Genomic DNA, 20,365 nt, shown 5'->3' with positions numbered 1-20,365 from the left:
AACATAAAAACACTCACCTTTAAAACTCTACATTGCAAGTTACACAGAGAACAAATATGAGGAAATATTCTGGGCGATGCAGCGTAATAATCATTCATCATGGATGGAGTTGGCAGCCTCTTCATTTTCTCCGTTTCTGCCAGAGATAATCCTGGTGACCACTTTGGCTGAAATCTAGCTGCATCACCAGGAGTTTCAGATGGCGGCTGGTAATTTCCCCTGCTGACCAAAGTAGGAATATGATCAGCCCGAGCCTCTGTATAACTAGCCACCTGTGTATCAGAATGACCAATGGCTGGAACTTCAGGCTGGTTGGCAGTCATTACGGGCGGGTGTTCAACACGTGGAACCTCAGACTTGATAGCAGACTGCATTACAGGTTGCTCAACAACTATATTTGTGCTTTGTGGTCTCTCTTGCTTTGATGGACGCTGGTTCTGGCGAGTCACAGATATAGTCGGTATTTTATTATCCATTAGGTTACTACTGGGCTTGTCGGGTTGTTTTTTCACCGAGGATGCAGGCAGATTAAATTTCGGAGAACCCATTTTTTTGGGGGCAGCTGCAGGCTTAAAGTTTTTTCCTTTTTTGCGGGAGTCAAAAGTGCGTACTGGAACAGAGTCCTCCTTAAATGGATATTTGCTTGAATGTCCGTAGTCAATAACTTTACTTGGTAACCCATCACTTGCAGGTCTTCTTCCACCGCTCTGATCTGGAGCAACAGGTTGACTAATTTTGCGCATTCTTATGTCTCTCAGGATTACTGGCATGTTTGCAGGTGTCAGCTGATCATCTGGATAACGGCTCAGTTCCTCTAAATCTTCATTAGACAGTCCGAAGCTCTCCAGGATACTTGAAGCGCTTTCAGTCGTGTATCTGTTCTGGTGATCAGAGATTTGCGAAGAGGGCACTGGTTTCATTCCAGTTGGCTGAGGGATATGGCCAAAAGTACCACGTGGTTCCCACTGTTTTTCATTTCCTACGTGACGTGAAGGTTCATGCAATGGAATATCTTTTCCTAACAGGAGATCTGATGGGGACTGCTTCATCAGCAAATTCATACCTGGAGCAACATCTGAATTGTGAGACTGCATTCTTTGAGGGCCAGGTCTTACCGGGCTAGGACCACCAAATCGTTGTTGCTGAAAAGCTTGTGGACCCAAGGGTCTTTCAGGTGTTCCATGCATTGGTGCTCTGAGTGGCATTCCTTTCATTCCCATTGGTTCTGGTGCTCCTCTTAGAAATGGCCCAGGTGGATCCATTCCATGGGGCCTTATTGCAAAGCCAGGACCTTTTATCTCACAATGGAAGCCCATGTCACCTTGATTCATGCCGCCCTGGTTCATGCCGCCGGGGTTGATTCCGCCCTGGTTCATGCCGCCCTGGTTCATGCCGCCCTGGTTCATGCCGCCCTGGTTCATGCCGCCCTGGTTCATGCCGCCCTGGTTCATGCCGCCCTGGTTCATGCCGCCCTGGTTCATGCCGCCCTGGTTCATGCCGCCCTGGTTCATGCCAGGGTGTGCCATTCGGTTGAAGTTCATTCCAGGCTGATTAATACCAGAATGTCCCATTCCTGGGTGATTCATTCCAGAAGGTGCCATGCCAGGATGGGTCAATGAAGGGTTGTTCATGTTTGGAAGATTCATTCCAGGATGGTTTAAGCCAGTAAGATTCATCCCTGGATGGTTCATGTTTGGCTGGTTTAACAAAGGATGCCCTGGCTGTTGTTGCCTTTGAACTGGGAAACCTCCTCTTGGGTTAAACATTGTGCAAGCAGTACTTATCTTCAACAAAGCTTGATTTAACAAAGCATAAATTGGGGCAGTATTGCTCGAAGCGACAGAGGTCAAGTGATGAAGAGCCAATTGAGTCTTAATCTGAGCAAGCTGTAAATGGGGGCTCAACAGGACGGGGCTAGAAATGCCCAAGTTCAAGGTATTCACAATCGGTGCGCAATTTTCCAAGAACAACACAAAGCTGAAATTTAAAACAGAAGTATTAGATTTTCATTATTTATTCTACAAACAGTGGCTAAAACCAGAGATGGAAATACTTAAAAGGAAAAGTATGCAAGTTTAATTATATCTTACACAACCTATGATTTGAGGAAGAGTGGCAATCAAACCACTTCTTAATATTTATTCTTAACATTTCTTAATATTCTACAAATAAATTGACTTAAGCACCAAAAATGTAGTTTTTAGCATTGTCGGCATTCGCAAGCTGTAAAAAGGAACAGCGTAAAAGTTACACAAAAATATTTCTTTATCATGTTGCAGTTTTTACTTACTTAAAAGTAACATAAGGTCATATAAATAATACATTATCAATACAAAATGAAAATCTAATGAAGTCAGAAGTAATTCACAGCACAACTAATTCCTCTGTGTATATATGAAAAATTTATGATCACACCAAATAGGAAGTGCTAGGCTTGCTTATGGATGGGTAGGTTTCATTTTATATATTTAAAATTTCTACTGTACTCTCAAATTTTTTTGAACATCAGTTGGTGTAAAATAACCAGAACTATGGAGTCACAGTCGTAAGCAATTCTGGAGTCACACAAAAAAATGTTTAAATACAAGCAGAGAAAATAATCAAATCAGATTTAAGAGCTTCTATGAAGGAGGCTATGGCAGAAGAAATTATGTTTCTAAGAAAAATATTGTAATTAACGGCTATTCTACAGCTATATGCCAGGTTCAATTAATATAGAAGTTCTTTTAGGTTTTCCAGTTGTGCTTGGTTTATGTAGTTTAACTACTGATTTTGGTTTAGAATTAACAAAGGATGTGGTTTATATATTTGAGCTTTGGCAGGGATAAAATGCCTTGTGTATTTAACTTCTTTCAATCAACATGGAAATAACATTAAGAACATTACCACCAAAAAATAAGTGTTCTAAAGTTATTAACATATAATATACTGTTAGCGTGCATTGGTAAAATCTGGGCTTGAAAGACTACTATAGTTTATATAAATCAGATGCTGTGTAGCCATGGGGCAGCCATTCAAGCTGCTGGAAAAAAGGAGAAAGGCACAGGTTACACAGAACATAAGCAGATAAGCCCTGTCCAATACAAAGGTGTTTTATCTGTTATCTGCTATGTAACCTGTTCTTTTATCCTTTTTTCCCAGCAGCTTGAATGGCCGCCCCCATGGCTAAACAGCAGCTTGTTTATATAAACTATAGTAGTCTTCTGAAGCAAACACACCGTGCAGAGCAACAGTACATTATATTTTAATTACTTTGATACACTTTTGGTTTTTGGTGTTACTGTTCCTTTAAAAACAGGAGTCTGAGTATAAGGATTTATGACCTCCACAGCCCTGAAAATAACTACTAAGTAAAGTACGCATAGATTGGGTGGGAAATCAAATCTTATAATATTGGAAGGCTTCAGCATAGCTTGAGTATCTCTATTGCATTAGGGTAAGGGCACACGGGTAAATTTGGGGAGATTAGTCGCCCCGTCTACAAATCACCTCTTCTTCAGGGCGACAATCTCCCTGAACTGCCTTCCCCTATCTTCCCACCGGCTATAACGAAAAATTGCCAGCTGGATGGCACTCGCGGCGTGCGACTAATCTCCCCGAATCTGCCCTTTCCCTTAAAGGGGTTGTTCACCTTCCAACATTTTGTTCAGTTAGTTTAAAATTGTTCACTTTTTTTTTGCAATTACTTTCTATTTTCTATATGTGACTGTTTTGCTAATATTGAAGTGTAAAATGTCATTTTCCACCTGCTAAAGCAGCTCTGGGAGGGAGAGAGGTCGCTGACCCTGTAAACTGTTCTAAATTGATACATTTATTTGATACATTTCTTATCTTTGTCCCTGCTGAGCAGAATCCGTGTTTAAAGGGATTGTTCCCCTTCCAAATAAACACTTTTTTTCAATTACTTTTCCATTATTTATTTTGGTTACTGTTTTTCCAAAATGTAAGTGTAAAGTTGAATGTTGGTGTCTCTGGTGTTTAAGTCTGACAGCTCAGTAATTCAGATACAGACTCTAAACTGTTACAATTTTACAACATTGAGTTGATCCATTTCTCAGCAGCATCTCTGGAGTATCAGTAACTATTGTATCAAGTCTAACAGCTGCCTGTAATGAAACTCAGGGATTCTGCTCAGCAGGGACAAAGATAAGAAATGTATCAACTAAATGTATTCAATTAGAACAGTTTACAGCAGGGGTCCCCAACCTTTTTTACCCGTGAGCTACATTCAAATGTTAAAAGAGTTGGGGAGCAACGCAAGCATGAAAAAGTCCCTTGGGGTGCCACATAAGGGCTGTGATTGGCTATTGGTAGCCCCTATGTGGCCTGGCAACCTACAAGAGGCTCTACCTGGCAGTACATCTTGTTTTTATGCAATTAAAACTCACTTCCAAGTCTGGAATTCAAAAATAAGCACCTACTTTGAGGCCACTGAGAGCAACATCCAAGGGGTTGGAGAGCAACATGTTGCTCACGAGCTACTGGTTGGGGATCACTGGTTTACAGGGTCGGCGACCCCACCTTCTCAGAGCTGCTTCAGAAGGTGAAAAATTACACTTTACACTTCAATATTATAAAAACAGTCACACATGGAAAATAGAAAGTCATTGGAAAATGTCGTTATTTCTGGTGATCTGTCTGAAAACAACTAGTTGAAGGTGAACAACCCCTGTAATTAAATTCATCTGTTATAATTGATACAACAGTCTGCACCTGGATCAACGAGTTGCCAGACTGAATCACCAGAGGCAGGAAAAACTGGAAAAAAATCTATTTCTGGAGAACAAACTGAAAACAATTGAACTGAAAAATGTGTGGAAGGTGAACAACCCTTTTAATGGCTTCTTTTTGAAAACCTGATCAAACTAGGGTATGGAAATAATAATTTTGGATCTTACACAATCAGGCAAAGATACAGGCACTCAAACATGTTCCCTATTACCCTCCAGAAGAATCCTATTATGTTTATAATCTCAGAGACCTGGAAAAGGTGAATGTTGTGCCTTAAGGTGGCCATAAATGGAGAGATCCGCGATGTCGCCAAACGAGCGGATCTCCCTCCGATATGCCCACCTTGAGGTGGGCAATATCGGGCTGATCCGATCGTGGGCCCTAGGGCCCAACGATCAGATCCTAACGATGCCTAACGGGCGGTCGGATCGCGGGACCGCATCAACGAATAGATGCGGGCGCGATCCGACGGGATTTTTTGTCCCATCCGATCGAGATCTGGCCGACTTTCGCCCAGATCTCGATCGGTGAAGCCCGTCGGGGGGCCCCATACATGGGCCAATAAGCTGCCGACACTGTCTGTCGGCAGCTTTTATCGGCCTGTGTATGGCCACCTTTAGTATATCACATGGGGAGTGTGGCCATTTGAAGTGGGCCATAAAGAGCTCTCTGTATACCTGTTAGAAGCCGTCTGCAAGGCAGGCATGGGCTAAATTACATTCGGGTCTGACATCCAATCCTCTGCGAGGGGGGAGGCTTTTTATAGCCCATGGTCACCTGATTTCCCCGCCTGAGCTACAGGTTTTGGGAATTGGTTTGGTTCAGTCGGTGTTTGAGAGATTGGGAAATATCTGTTAAGTGTCTAGGACTTATTCAGTAGAATTGGGTGTTGGACTTTAATTTCAGCAAGTGTTGTTATTTCAGTTGAATTGTTTCCAGGGGTTCACAGAAACTTTCTGTTCTCAGTATGGAGATTGGATAGAGACATTGTTTCGCTCGTGCAGCTGCAGGATTGCTAACTGTGCCCTGCATTCAGGCCCCGCAGCCATTCTGTTGCTGATTATACAGCCGGCAGGGGTTCCCAGTACGTCCCTTACTGGCTTCCTTCCTCCCAGTCATATCAGTGAACCTGCTCCCTGCAAACGGATCCAGCGGAGCTCGCGGTCTGAGCCGTCCGGCCCTAACAATACCACTGACAACTACATGGGTTATCTTATGGGCTGTAAAGCAGAACAAATGCTTAAAAAGTTTCCATTTTGCTGAAATACCCTATAGGCTAAAACTCACCAACTGAGCGCTGAAGCATACCAGGGCCGTTGCAGAGCCTGTGCACACTATCCAACTTTTTCATGCACCGTGCATTTCATTTGACACCACATTATGGAAGGTAAATGAATTAAAATAATCATGTCATAAAAAGAAATCCATAGAGCAGGTTTGTCCATAAAAATCATACGTAGGAAAGAAGCCCTTTCCACTTTACCCAAAGCAAGATGCTATACCTTGGCACTGAGTGAGAAATGATTAAAAACTGGATTTAAACTCACCAACCAACGTTACAGCGTTTCAACAGATCTACCAAAGGGTGCCAACAAAGTTTTTAAAATAAAATTTTTTTATGTAACCCCCCGTGCACAATATCCTATACAAAGTATAATTGTATGCTGATTTTGCAGGTCTTTCTGTTGCCATGTACCGTTCCACAAAATCTAATTCAACACCCATGACAGGGTAACTTTTCTGTTTTCCAGGTAGACTTTAACGAATAACTTTACAAGAATCGACTATTACGTTTCCCCCACAAAACTACAATACTATTGATACTACAAGAGTTTCCCCTGTATTTTGGCACACCACATACCAGTGTCATTGGGGTTCCAATCCAGACAGGTTGCAACAAGCAGATGAGAGTCACGATCATATTAACAAAACAAATTTCAGAAATACATACAGCCTACACTACCAATGCATTAACAGATTTTATGAACCAGTTATTTTGCTCAGTAAAATAGTTTATACATTAAAATAGAATACTTTTTCTTTACACGCAAATGTAAACATGACGGGAGCTGCCATATTGTTTACCTCGACACGTTGGGAGGAACAGGATCATAATCTGCAGTGTGAAAATAGTAGATGACTTCTTACCGGCTTGAACACTTCAACCAAAAAAAGTTTGCCTCCAATTATTTTCTCTCCTTGAGATTTTTTAAAATGCTGTTCTGTAAAGATAACTTTTTGTTCAAAAATATTCCCAGTGCATATTCAGGTCTCCATGTATCTTTCCAACAATCTGTCTGGAGACCTTTGCCATTATTATACTGCTTAACAGCGGATATGCAGGTGTTCCAAAATATCAAACCAGTCTTCTGTGAAGATTTAAAGGCGCTTTCTTAGCATACATTATAGAAGCACAATAATCCCATCCTGTACATAAAGATAGCGAACCCTCAAACATGGATGCAAGGTAACTGGGTAAGTGGAAATTCCAGCATCACTAACAAGAACGCGTCAGAGCCATGATTCTACAAAGTGATCTGATCCATGTATGGTGGTCATGCAAATCTGACAGATTCATAACTGTCAACTCATTAAATGTCCATAGCACTTCTGAGTTGCTTCTGATGAAACGAATAAGATCTCCCTACTTACCATATGAACTCAGCATTGTGTTGGAGTAGAGTATTGCTTATTCCTGCACTGCATACACTTTTCAGATGGTCATGTTCAGTCTTCTGTGAGTTCTATTCTGCAAAAGAACCTGTGCAACTTTCAGGTAGTCTGGTTTGTTGTCGCGATGTTGCCTTGCATTCAGTACATCCACTTCTTAACAATGCTGTGACTGTTGTCTTTTTCAAATCATTAAGGCTTTTTTTGTCTCATTTGGGGCAAACTGGCTTCAATGGGGGTGTTTTGGAATTCCTCTGTATACATTAAACAGTTTGGCAGATTTACATAAATTCAAAGTTGGTTGGTATGTGGGCGATCTCCTCTTCCTCCAGTTTTACACAGAGAAAATGATTCTAAAATTGTGATTGTGCCAGGGAGAAACAGTATTGTGTTGCACAAGCACACTGTCTATTTTATACATCTATCAAACTCTCAAAGCTGTGACAGAGCAAATCATTTTTTTTGGCAAATACTAAAAATTTTCAATAATGCTTCAAGAAAAATGAAAACAATGCAACTGAATATTTGCCATTTATGATTGTGCGGATTTAAGCAGGGCACTTGCAAGGCAAACAATATGGCAGGTCCTATTCATCTGCACAAACAGATCATCTCTATGGTGCGATGTAAAAAAAGAAAAAATTTTAATTCCTTTTTTCCCAGTAGCACATTCACCTTGGTACTTTTGTTTGTTATACCTTTTTATTGCGCATTATTGCGTGTAGCACTGTTGCTAAATAAATGCAATACACAATCACGTTATAAAAGTATCCCCTGCGGTTACAGTATGTGCCCAGATGCTGAGATTAGACTATTTGGACCTTACAAAATCTGTCATTAGCTGCCATTTGCTGAACAGAATACATTTGCATTATTCATATATATATATATATATATATATATATATATATATATATATATATATATATATATATATATATATATATATATATATATATATATGTCAATCAAGAGAATTAACTTTCTGCATAAAAATATAAAACAATAGAAATGACATTGAATGTTTCAGCAAGAGTAAACCGCCACATATCATCAACAGCTGGAACGTAACATCAGTTGGATCAGACTGTCAAAGCACATGATTGGGCTTTAGTTCCTTCACAAAATAATTCAAGTAGTTACCATGATTAATGTAATTCCATGATTCTAAAATTAAAAAAAAAATGTCTACATAATACAAAGCATCAGGCATTTGATAAAAAAATAAACAAGCACAGGGACAAACCAGTATCTGTCATTGATATTTCCCTAAATATTATAATTAAAATCGGTGAATTGTGAGGCTGCAGTATCATGGCCTCACCAAGACATTAGTAGGGTGCCGATTGCCTACTGGAATTGCTTTTAACACAACATGGAAAGAAATATTTGCATTTAACTCCCTTGTTAACTTTTCTCATGGAGCTAAATTGAGCCAGTGAATCAAAAGCAATAAACTGGTTTGCAATATGCTTTAATTAATATTTTCTATTGTAGAAGGGGAGGTGTAATATATGCAGAGGACTCATTACAGCACTTGTGAAAGCTTCTGTAAATAAATTGCCAGAAAAAATATAAGCCGGTTTAGGGCTTGCTGAAAATACTTTCACTTAATGAGCTGGATTCCATGGTATCGGAACACCAACCCTAAGGGAGTCCACATGGATCCCAACTGCAAGTGAGACAGACAGACAGAGGACTGATGTATATCACATGCCAGTATATAGAAGACTGATGTATAACACATGTCAGTATATAGAGGACTGATGTATAACACGTCAGTATATAGAGGACTGATGTATAACACGTCAGTATATAGAGGACTGATGTATAACACATGTCAGTATATAGAGGACTGGTGTATAACACATGTCAGTATATAGAGGACTGATGTGTAACACATGTCAGTATATAGAGGACTGATGTATAACACATGTCAGTATATAGAGGACTGATGTGTAAGACATGTCAGTATATAGAGGACTGATGTGTAAGACATGTCAGTATATAGAGGACTGATGTATAACACATGTCACTATATAGAGGACTGATGTATAACACATGTCAGTATATAGAGGACTGGTGTATAACACATGTCAGTATATAGAGGACTGATGTATAACACGTCAGTATATAGAGGACTGATGTATAACACATGTCAGTATATAGAGGACTGATGTATAACACATGTCAGTATATAGAGGACTGATGTATAACACATGTCAGTATATAGAGGACTGATGTATAACACATGTCAGTATATAGAGGACTGATGTATAACACATGTCAGTATATAGAGGACTGATGTATAACATTCAGTATATAGAGGACTGATGTATAACACATGTCAGTATATAGAGGACTGATGTATAACACATGTCAGTATATAGAGGACTGATGTATAACACATGTCAGTATATAGAGGACTGATGTATAACACGTCAGTATATAGAGGACTGATGTATAACACATGTCAGTATATAGAGGACTGATGTATAACACATGTCAGTATATAGAGGACTGATGTATAACACATGTCAGTATATAGAGGACTGATGTATAACACATGTCAGTATATAGAGGACTGATGTATAACACATGTCAGTATATAGAGGACTGATGTTATAACACATGTCAGTATATAGAGGACTGATGTATAACACATGTCAGTATATAGAGGACTGATGTATAACACATGTCAGTATATAGAGGACTGATGTATAACACATGTCAGTATATAGAGGACTGATGGTATAACACATGTCAGTATATAGAGGACTGATGTATAACACATGTCAGTATATAGAGGACTGATGTATAACACATGTCAGTATATAGAGGACTGATGTATAACACATGTCAGTATATAGAGGACTGATGTATAACACATGTCAGTATATAGAGGACTGATGTATAACACATGTCAGTATATAGAGGACTGATGTATAACACATGTCAGTATATAGAGGACTGATGTATAACACATGTCAGTATATAGAGGACTGATGTATAACACATGTCAGTATATAGAGGACTGATGTATAACACATGTCAGTATATAGAGGACTTGATGTATAACACATGTCAGTATATAGAGGACTGTGTATAACACATGTCAGTATATAGAGGACTGATGTATAACACATGTCAGTATATAGAGGACTGATGTATAACACATGTCAGTATATAGAGGACTGATGTATAACACATGTCAGTATATAGAGGACTGGTGTATAACACATGTCAGTATATAGAGGACTGATGTATAACACATGTCAGTATATAGAGGACTGATGTATAACACATGTCAGTATATAGAGGACTGATGTATAACACATGTCAGTATATAGAGGACTGGTGTATAACACATGTCAGTATATAGAGGACTGATGTATAACACATGTCAGTATATAGAGGACTGTATAACACATGTCAGTATATAGAGGACTGATGTATAACACATGTCAGTATATAGAGGACTGATGTATAACACATGTCAGTATATAGAGGACTGATGTATAACACATGTCAGTATATAGAGGACTGATGCTATAACACATGTCAGTATATAGAGGACTGGTGTATAACACATGTCAGTATATAGAGGACTGATGTATAACACATGTCAGTATATAGAGGACTGGGTATAACATGTCAGTATATAGAGGACTGATGTATAACACATGTCAGTATATAGAGGACTGATGTATAACACATGTCAGTATATAGAGGACTGATGTATATCACATGTCAGTATATAGAGGACTGGTGTATAACACATGTCAGTATATAGAGGACTGGTGTATAACACATGTCAGTATATAGAGGACTGATGTATAACACATGTCAGTATATAGAGGACTGATGTATAACACATGTCAGTATATAGAGGACTGATGTTATAACCACATGTCAGTATATAGAGGACTGATGTATAACACATGTCAGTATATAGAGGACTGATGTATAACACATGTCAGTATATAGAGGACTGGTGTATAACACATGTCAGTATATAGAGGACTGATGTATAAACACATGTCAGTATATAGAGGACTGATGTATAACACATGTCAGTATATAGAGGACTGATGTATAACACATGTCAGTATATAGAGGACTGATGTATAACACATGTCAGTATATAGAGGACTGATGTATAACACATGTCAGTATATAGAGGACTGATGTATAACACATGTCAGTATATAGAGGACTGGTGTATAACACATGTCAGTATATAGAGGACTGATGTATAACACATGTCAGTATATAGAGGACTGATGTATAACACATGTCAGTATATAGAGGACTGATGTATAACACATGTCAGTATATAGAGGACTGATGTATAACACATGTCAGTATATAGAGGACTGGTGTATAACACATGTCAGTATATAGAGGACTGATGTATAACACATGTCAGTATATAGAGGACTGATGTATAACACATGTCAGTATATAGAGGACTGATGTATAACACATGTCAGTATATAGAGGACTGATGTATAACACATGTCAGTATATAGAGGACTGATGTATAACACATGTCAGTATATAGAGGACTGATGTATAACACATGTCAGTATATAGAGGACTGGTGTATAACACATGTCAGTATATAGTGTCCCTGAGATAGAGCTAAATCTAGTGAGTACATAACAGGTACAGCTGGTGAGCAGACAAAGGCTGAGGAGCCAATAACAAGCAACTAACTCAAGACACGGTGCCGTTAATAGGCCTTGTTTGGGCCTAGCGGCCGCCATTTTGTCCCGGGCCTCCCATACGCACTTACTGTGCGATTCTTTCGGACCCGCAGCCACTCAGATATTTCTCTATTACCTGCTCAATCCTGGCCCGGCGTTCTCCTTCTGTAGCGACTGAACTATCCCGAGCCTCTTTCCGCCTTGTCAGCCGTCGCCTCTCCTTCTCCTGGAACCAAACAGCGGCGCCTCACGCAGTGCCCTTCTCCTCCTCACACACGAGCATTCGCGCCGCCGCCACCGCAGCAACAGCCCGGCTTCAGATGTACGTGCGCGCACCCGCAACTCTCTTCCTTCGCCGTTACGTGCGCGCCTCCCGCACTTTCCTCCGCCTTGCGCGTCTAAAGTCTCGGCGCATGCGCATATCGAGTCTGTGTGTGTGGAAAGCCCAAGCATTACCCCTCAGGTACCATAAGGGGAAGCCAGTGGGTTGGTTTTGTACTTGCAGCCTCTTAGAACAGGGAATTCACTGTGGAAAATGCTTTGGTCAATCAAAAATACAAAAGGTAATGGGGACCCTGTTCAATAGAGCTTACAATCTAATTCCAGCAAAGATGAAGGGATGGTTGTCCGCCCAGTTGCACAAATACAAGTACTGGCCAATACTTTCCCATCCAGACATGGAGTGGATGTTAAGAGGAAACCTGTGACTAGACCTGTGGTAATAAATTGGCTTCCTGTAGTAAATGTGCCTTTCCTTGTCCTTTAATCCCTTCCCTCATGCTACTAATTGACACAGGTTTCCTTCTTAGTGACTACATGTTCTCTGTGGGACTTTGACAACCCAGAGGGAGACGAGCTGATCCTTCCATTGGAACTTACATTGATGACGACAAGAATAATCTCATCCTTGCAGTTCAGGGAATGTTGTGAGGACCGACAATCCCATTGGCCTGACCTCACCATGATGTTTGGTCCCTTGCGACACCTCTAGACTCTGGGCCATTTATTTGGCTACTTTTCTCCTCTATTCGGGCCGATGGTATCTGCACTGCCACCAGGGCCGCCATTAGAAATCACAGGGCCCCGTTAGGGTTGCCACCTGGCCAGTATTTTACAGGCCTGGCCGGTAAAAATGATGGTTGCTCTCAATGTTATTAATAGGAAAAAAAGATAAATATATAGAAAGGCCGGTATTTTTTTCCAGAAAAGGTGGCAACCCTAGGCCCCGTACAACAACATTTTCTGGGCCCCCAAGCCCCACCCAAGATCCCGCCCACACCACAGTTAAAAAACCAGACAGACATCAGCTCTTAAAAAGGTAACCCCCCCATACACACACACAAGTTATAAAAACAGGGCCGTATTTACATAGCGGGTGCCCCTAGGCCCACTGCTGTTCGTTGCCCCTGTCCCCTCTCCTTTATTCATGCAAATTTTCATCAGCTGGACTGGAGCAATGGGGATTTAAAAAAAGATTGTATCTCCAGCGCATCCCCAGTGTTTTTGAACCAATGTGGGTGTGGATGGACAACATGCCGCTCCCCTAAAATCCTGCCACCATAGGCCCAGGCCTTGGTGGCCTTTCCACAAATACGGGCCTTTATAAAAGCTATTGATGGTCAGGGCCCCCCATAAAAACATTTTATTAAATAATTGGTGGTCAGGGCCCTCCTACAAGTTAGAAAAAAAAATTTGTGACCAGGGCCCCCCTACAAGTTAAAAAAAAAAAACATTGGCGCTAGGGCCCCCCATAAAAGTTTTTTTTAATAAAACATTGGCGCCAGGGCCCCCCTTACAAGTTAAAAAAAAATTGGGGAACAAGAGAATATTTTTTAAGAAACATTGGTGGCAGGGGCCTATAGATTATTAAAATAATACATTGGTGGCCAGGGGATTAAAAAAATAAAAAACACACATTGGTGTTCAGTAGAATTGAATTTGTGGCTTCAGGACTTCAACTTTGCCTCCTTCAGTGAATTTGGGTCTTTTCTCCGCTTCAGGACTTCAATTCCGGCAGTTTTTTTGACTTCGGGTCTTTTTGCTGCTGCTCTAGCAGAATCCTGCATTGAAGTCTGACATGGGGCTAGACGTTGTCAGTTTCCCAGGTGCCCTCAGGCATATGACTTGTGCTCTGATAAACTTCAGTCACTCTTTTCTGCTGTACTGCAAGTTGGAGTGATATCACTCCCTCCCTCCCCCTCCCCCAGCAACCTAACAATAGAACAACGGGAATATAACCATATAACAGCTCCCTAACACAAGATAAAAGCTCCCTGGTAGATCTAAGAACAGCACTCAATAGTAAAAATCCAAGTCCCACTGTGACTCCTTCAGTTACTTGAGTAGGAGTAACAATAGCTTATCTGAAAGCAGTTCTGGCTCTTTCTGAAAGCACAGGATCAGGCAAAATGACCTAAGATGGCACCTACACATCAATATTACAAGTGATAAAAATACACTTGCTGGTTCAGGAATGATTTTTTACAGTATAAACAATGTCATTTAGAGATAAAAACCACACCATAAAAATCACGACAGAATCCCTTTAAAGTTAAAAATATATATTTATTTCAGTACATAAAAAATTACATAAAACACCCTCATGCGTTTCATGCTTACCCTGCATTTAATCATAGGCTACAATTATGAGATCATATCATTAAGTGCAGGTTTAGCATGAAACACGTTAGGCTGTCCATATGGGGGTTTTTTTTTGTCATTTTTAATGTACTGAAATAAATATACATTTTAACTTTAAATTGTGTAAGAGCATATTTCTCATCTGTTTATTTGCCCTTATACCAATAGACATTCAAGACAGTGCAGCGTTGCATTTCCAATTCAGTTACATACCATTGATGGATGGATGAAGCGCGGCAGCATTTGATATCCCCTTGCAGTTGTTGGGACTCACCACATGCAGAGTAAACATGGACTGACACACGTATCTCCCACCAGGTATGTTATAGTAGAATACTCTGTGTGTCTGTCCCTGTGTGTGCATGTGGCAAAACCAGTTAGACTTCTTGCTCCACGATTAACATTCCAAGTGCACATACTGTAGGTGCCTGCACTACTGGTTGGCAGCTCATGTTGAGAGTAAGAGCACCAAATCGTACCACCAAGCTTTGTGATGGGGTCATTGTTGATAGGCCAATAGCTCTTCTATTGGGTGTCCCCATCCTGTGCCCTTGCTGGAGTTACTATACCACATGGGCTATGCTGGGCAACTTCAAAACAATAGTTTTGTGAATGAAATATGTATGGAACTGCATCAACAAGGATGTATTCAATTAGATTTCTCAATAAGAGATAAAAACATGGAAAAGTCTTAAAGGAGAACTAAACCCTAAAAATGAATATGATTAGGAATGCCATATTTTATATACTGAATTTATTGCACCATCCTAAAGTTTGAGCTTGTCAATAGCAGCAATGATCCAGGACTTCAAACTTGTCACAGGGGGTCACCATCTTGGAAAGTGTCTGTGACACTCACATGCTCAGTGGGCTCTGATTGGCTGTTGAGAAGCTAAGCTTAGGGCTCGTCACTAATTATCCAGCAGAAAATGAGCTTCCCTGGCTATAATATAAGCTGATGCTACAGGTTTGCTGATTATTCAATTCTGATGCTAATTGCACTGGTTTCTGTGCTGCCATGTAGTAATTATGTGTATTAATTACTAATCAGCCTTATATTGTGACATTTCTATTCTATGTGTACTGTATATTGTGAGTGGCTCCCTAAGCTCAGTAAGTGACAGCAGCACAGAGCATGTGCAGTGAATCAGCAGAAAAGAAGATGGGGAGATACTAAATGGTTGCCTTGGGCTGGTATAGAATGTACAATATTTCTAGCTACTTCTTAAGTTAAGCTTTAGTTCTTCTTTAAGGCCTCATCAGCGATTTCCCAATTTCGCATAGTTCTGTAACTCTTCACTTAGTATGTTTCTGCAGGAAATGTGTGGCTACAATGACTTTATAATCCATTTTTCCACTCCCCTCATACTACTAATTTGTTCAAAGGCTCTACTAATCTGACAGCTTTGTTCTTACCCATCATACTTAAAGGACCTGTATAAGAATTTCTTTATTGGAATATATCCTACAGAATTGTGCTTAGTACAGGGAATACCTATGCTTTCATAGTTTTATGGGATCTCTCTGTACAGGCTATGAGCAAACTTAGGGACTGTTCCTGCTGAATTGTGCTTAGTACAGGGAATACCTATGCTTTCATAGTTTTATGGGATCTCTCTGTACAGGCTATGAGCAAACTTAGGGACTGTTCCTGCTGAATTGTGCTTAGTACAGGGAATACCTATGCTGCCATAGTTTTATGGGATCTCTCTGTACAGACTATAAGCAAACTTAGGGGACTGTTCCTGCTGAATTGTGCTTAGTACAGGGAATACCTATGCTGCCATAGTTTTATGGGATCTCTCTGTACAGACTATGAGCAAACTTAGGGACTGTTCCTGCTGAATTGTGTCTAGTACAGGGAATACCTATGTTGCCATAGTTTTATGGGATCTCTCTGTACAGACTATGAGCAAATTCAGGGGACTGTTCCTACTGAATTGTGCTTAGTACAGGGAATCCCTATGCTGACATAGTTTTATGGGATCTCTCTGTACAGACTATGAGCAAACTTAGGGGCTGTTCCTGCTGAATTGTGCTTAGTACAGGGAACTGCCTTGACTGGCTTTGCAGATAACCCTTTCCCTCTTCATATCTCCTTCTCTATTGCAGTTCATTAGAGATTTAAATCAACATTGCCTTTGAAGTGTCCAACACATACCTACAGGAATGTTCAGTAAATCCAACATTCATCATGGTTAAAGGGGATGTTCACCTTCCAACACTTTTTTCAGTTCAGTTGGTTTCAGACAGTTCACCAGAAATAAAGACTTCCAATTCGTTTCTATTTTCTATGTGTGACCGTTTTTCTGATATTGAAGTGTGTCTACTTTTACACCTTTCTAAAGCAGCTCTGGGGGGGGTTGGGTCGCTGACCCTCTAAACTGTACTAAATTGATACATACATTTCTTATCTTTGTCCCTGCTGAGCAGAATCCTTGGGTTTCATTAATAGAATTGATACAATAGTTGCTGATACTCCAGAGATGCTGCTGAGAAATGGATCAACTCAATGTTGCAAAATTGTAACAGTTTATTTAGCGTCTGCGCCTGAATTACTGAGCTGTCAGACTCAAACACCAGAGACAGGGACGTTCAACTTTAAACTTAGATTTTGAAAATAAATAATGGAAAGTAATTTAAAAAGTCTTTATTTTTGGAGAACAATCTGAAAACAACTCAACTGAAAAAGTTTTTGGAAGGCAAACAACCCCTTAAAACAGTGATCCCCAACCAGTAGCTCCTGAGCAACATGTTGCTCTCCAACAACTTGGATGTTGCTCCCAGTGGCCTCAAAGCAGGAGCTTATTTTTCAATTCCAGCTTTGGAGGCAAGTTTTGGTTGTATAAAAACCAGGTGCACTGCCAAACAGAGCCTCAATATAGGTTGACAATCCACATAGGGGCTACCAAATGGCCAATCACAGCCCTTATTTGGCACCCAAGAACATTTTTATAGTGTTGCTCCCCAACTCCTTTTACTTCTGAATGTTGCTCATGGATTCAAAAGGTTGGGGATCCCTGCCTTAAAAGAACCACTGATTACCAAATCACTTCCGTAGCCTCTTTATTGCTTATCATTGCTGATTCCAGCAGGTGGCGCACTGGAGCTTTTATTTGCAACCTGGGAATCGCTTGTACAAAAACGTTCTCACCGAATATTTCTATTTTCTCTATCTTAACTTGCACTTAATAATCTCTCTCAGCCGGAGCCGTGGAACACTTGCACTTGAAACAAAGTATAGTAAACTCCTCTAATAGTAAATACCCAAAAAACAACATTTTTTACTGGTGAAAAAAAATTTGAAAAATCTAGTTCCCCCCGTGGCTTGAAACTGAAAAGATGGAATGAGGTCAATGCTAAGTGTCTGTCTCTTGTTACATTTGTGCTTAATAACGGCATGTAGGATGTAAGCCTTTTAAGTTCAAGTGCTCACAAGGACTATAAGATCTCCCAGTAGATGCAGACTTCATATAGTCCTCTTAACTACTCAGAGTGCTGATCCAAATCCCATCCAAATCCAAATCACGAGGAAATTTCGGGCGACTTTGGAAAACGAAGCACTCCGAGTGCCATTCTAGCCGGCGGGAGGCAGTTCGGGGAGATTAGTCGCCCCGAAGAAGAGGAGATTTATCGCCGGGCGACTAATCTTCCTGAATCTGAGTGTGTGCCCTGATCCTAAAAGAAGCTTTGCCCTCCTTTATGTCCGGACTGCTATCATGACTGCAAATAAGCAGTGATTCAAATTCCAATCCTTAAAACTTGTTACATTTTACCCACTTGTCAAAGTTGGGTACGTGGTCCCTGCTGTGCCGGCAACTTGATTACGATAACAATCTAATGTTGTACTGAGATGCTACACGGCTACATCATTCCAGCCAGCAACCATAGTTAAATCCCCAACAGGTGAAGACTCTTCTAGGGAATGAATGGATCGGTGCCAAAAGCCCAAGAGGGAAATACTATCTGCATCAATGGAGTCAAGCAAATGCTTAAGGTGCAATGTAACACACAGCAATGTGGCAGTGGCCAAGTGTGCCAAGCACTGGAGAGTGTTATCATCCAGAACATAGGTTTAATGCTCTGATTGGTTACCAGCTTGTCTAATCCTGTAAATGTCCAAGCACTTCAATTGGATAAATATTCGAATGCTCTGATCTGCAGATTGCTCTAGCCTAGCAACATTAATCATAAACTGGCAAGGAAACAAATTTATAGATCTTCTATGGTCATCCTGACTGACACATGGCTTGATATTTCTTTCTGGGGAAGGATTTTGTTAGTGAAATGCTGGTTTGTTGTTTATTGTGCTCGTAGGAGTCAGGAAATGGGATGCAACGTTGTTCTCAGTTTTAGATTTTGTCCAGTTTAGTACAAGTAATAACAAAAAAACAGATATTTCTCAAAGAAAGGAAAAGGCAAAAAGTATGTTCAGCACAAACCCTGTTCCTGAGCTCATGTTGGAAGGGGTGTATACTGTCCCTTTAGGTCCTCTTGATATTGTTTTCACCACACCAGAGACCACCCCTTTAGACTAAAGTAACTTTCATTTGAAGCAGTGTTCTTCATAGTGAGGACAGCGAGGTTGTGGAATGCACTGCGGGGGGACGTTGTGATGGCTAATTCTGTTAATACTTTTAAGAGAGGCTTGGATGATTTCTTGGACAAGCATAATATCATAGGCTATTTTGATACAGGTATGGGATTCATTATCTGGAAACCTGTTATCAAGAAAGCTCAGAACTACGGAATGGCCATCTCCCATGGGCTCCATTTTATCCAAATAATCCAAATATTTATTAAATGATTTCTGTGTAATAATAAAACAGTAACTTGTACTTGATCCCAACTAAGATATAATCCTTATTGGAAGCAAAACCAGCCTATTGGGTTTATTTAATGTTTACATGATTTTCTAGTAGACTAAAAGTATGAAGATTCAAATTATGGAAAGATCCGTTATACAGAAAACCCCAAGTCCCAAGCATTCTGGACATTGGTATATATAGTTTTTTGGGAGTGTATGGAGGGTTTGGTGTGAGTGTGTGTATGTATGGTCACTGGTTTTCATTTGGAGGGGTTGAACTTAATGAACTTTGGTCTTTTTTCAACCCGATTTAACTAAGTAACTACCCATTTGTACAAGGATTTGTTCTTGCGCCATAGAGACTGGTCTCAGATTTGTACAAACCCCTCGTATTATACTTTAGAACAAGGATCCCCAACTTTTTGGAGCTGTGAGCAACATTCAGAAGAAAAGGGTGTCGGGGAGCAACACTAGCATGAAAAATGTTCTTGGGGTGCCAAATAAGTGCTGTGATTGGCTATTTGGTAGCCCCTATGTGGATTATCAACCTACATTGAGACTCTGTTTGGCAGTACATCTGGTTTTTATACAACCAAAACTTGCCTCCAAGCCTGGAATTCAAAAATAAGCTCCTGCTTTGAGACCACTGGGAGCAACATCCAAGGGGTTGGGGAGCAACATGTTACTCATGAGCTACTGGTTGGGGATCACTGCTGTAGAAATACAGTATGTCTCATTCTTCTGCAAGCCGTTATACCATTGGATTATGGCATCACTTCTACTAATTTGAACCAATTGCATCATGTCA

At 40.3% G+C, this 20,365-nt stretch overlaps 1 protein-coding gene across 6 annotated transcripts in view; it reads right to left on the bottom strand.

Moving 5' to 3' along the window:
* Positions 1–20,365, bottom strand: part of znf638.L (zinc finger protein 638 L homeolog) — a 77,972-nt gene that overhangs the window by 32,489 nt on the left and 25,118 nt on the right. The window contains exons 1-3 of one of the 6 annotated variants that reach the window (XM_041586930.1): positions 12,247–12,485; positions 7,384–7,492; positions 18–1,977 (exon numbers count right to left, since the gene is read on the bottom strand). In XM_041586930.1, coding sequence (XP_041442864.1) covers positions 18–1,766 — 1,749 coding nt within the window. In that variant the 5' untranslated portion in view covers positions 1,767–1,977; positions 7,384–7,492; positions 12,247–12,485. Of the gene's footprint in view, positions 1–17; positions 1,978–6,816; positions 7,332–7,383; positions 7,493–12,246; positions 12,486–20,365 lie in introns of those variants that run through there. The other 5 variants (XM_041586933.1, XM_041586923.1, XM_041586928.1 and 2 more) reach the window with 5 other exon arrangements.

Source organism: Xenopus laevis, chromosome 1L (genome assembly GCF_017654675.1).
Source record: "Xenopus laevis strain J_2021 chromosome 1L, Xenopus_laevis_v10.1, whole genome shotgun sequence".
Lineage (NCBI taxonomy): Eukaryota > Metazoa > Chordata > Amphibia > Anura > Pipidae > Xenopus > Xenopus laevis.
Note: the sequence above shows the minus strand (reverse complement) of the source record. Positions and strands in the feature narration are given on the sequence as shown.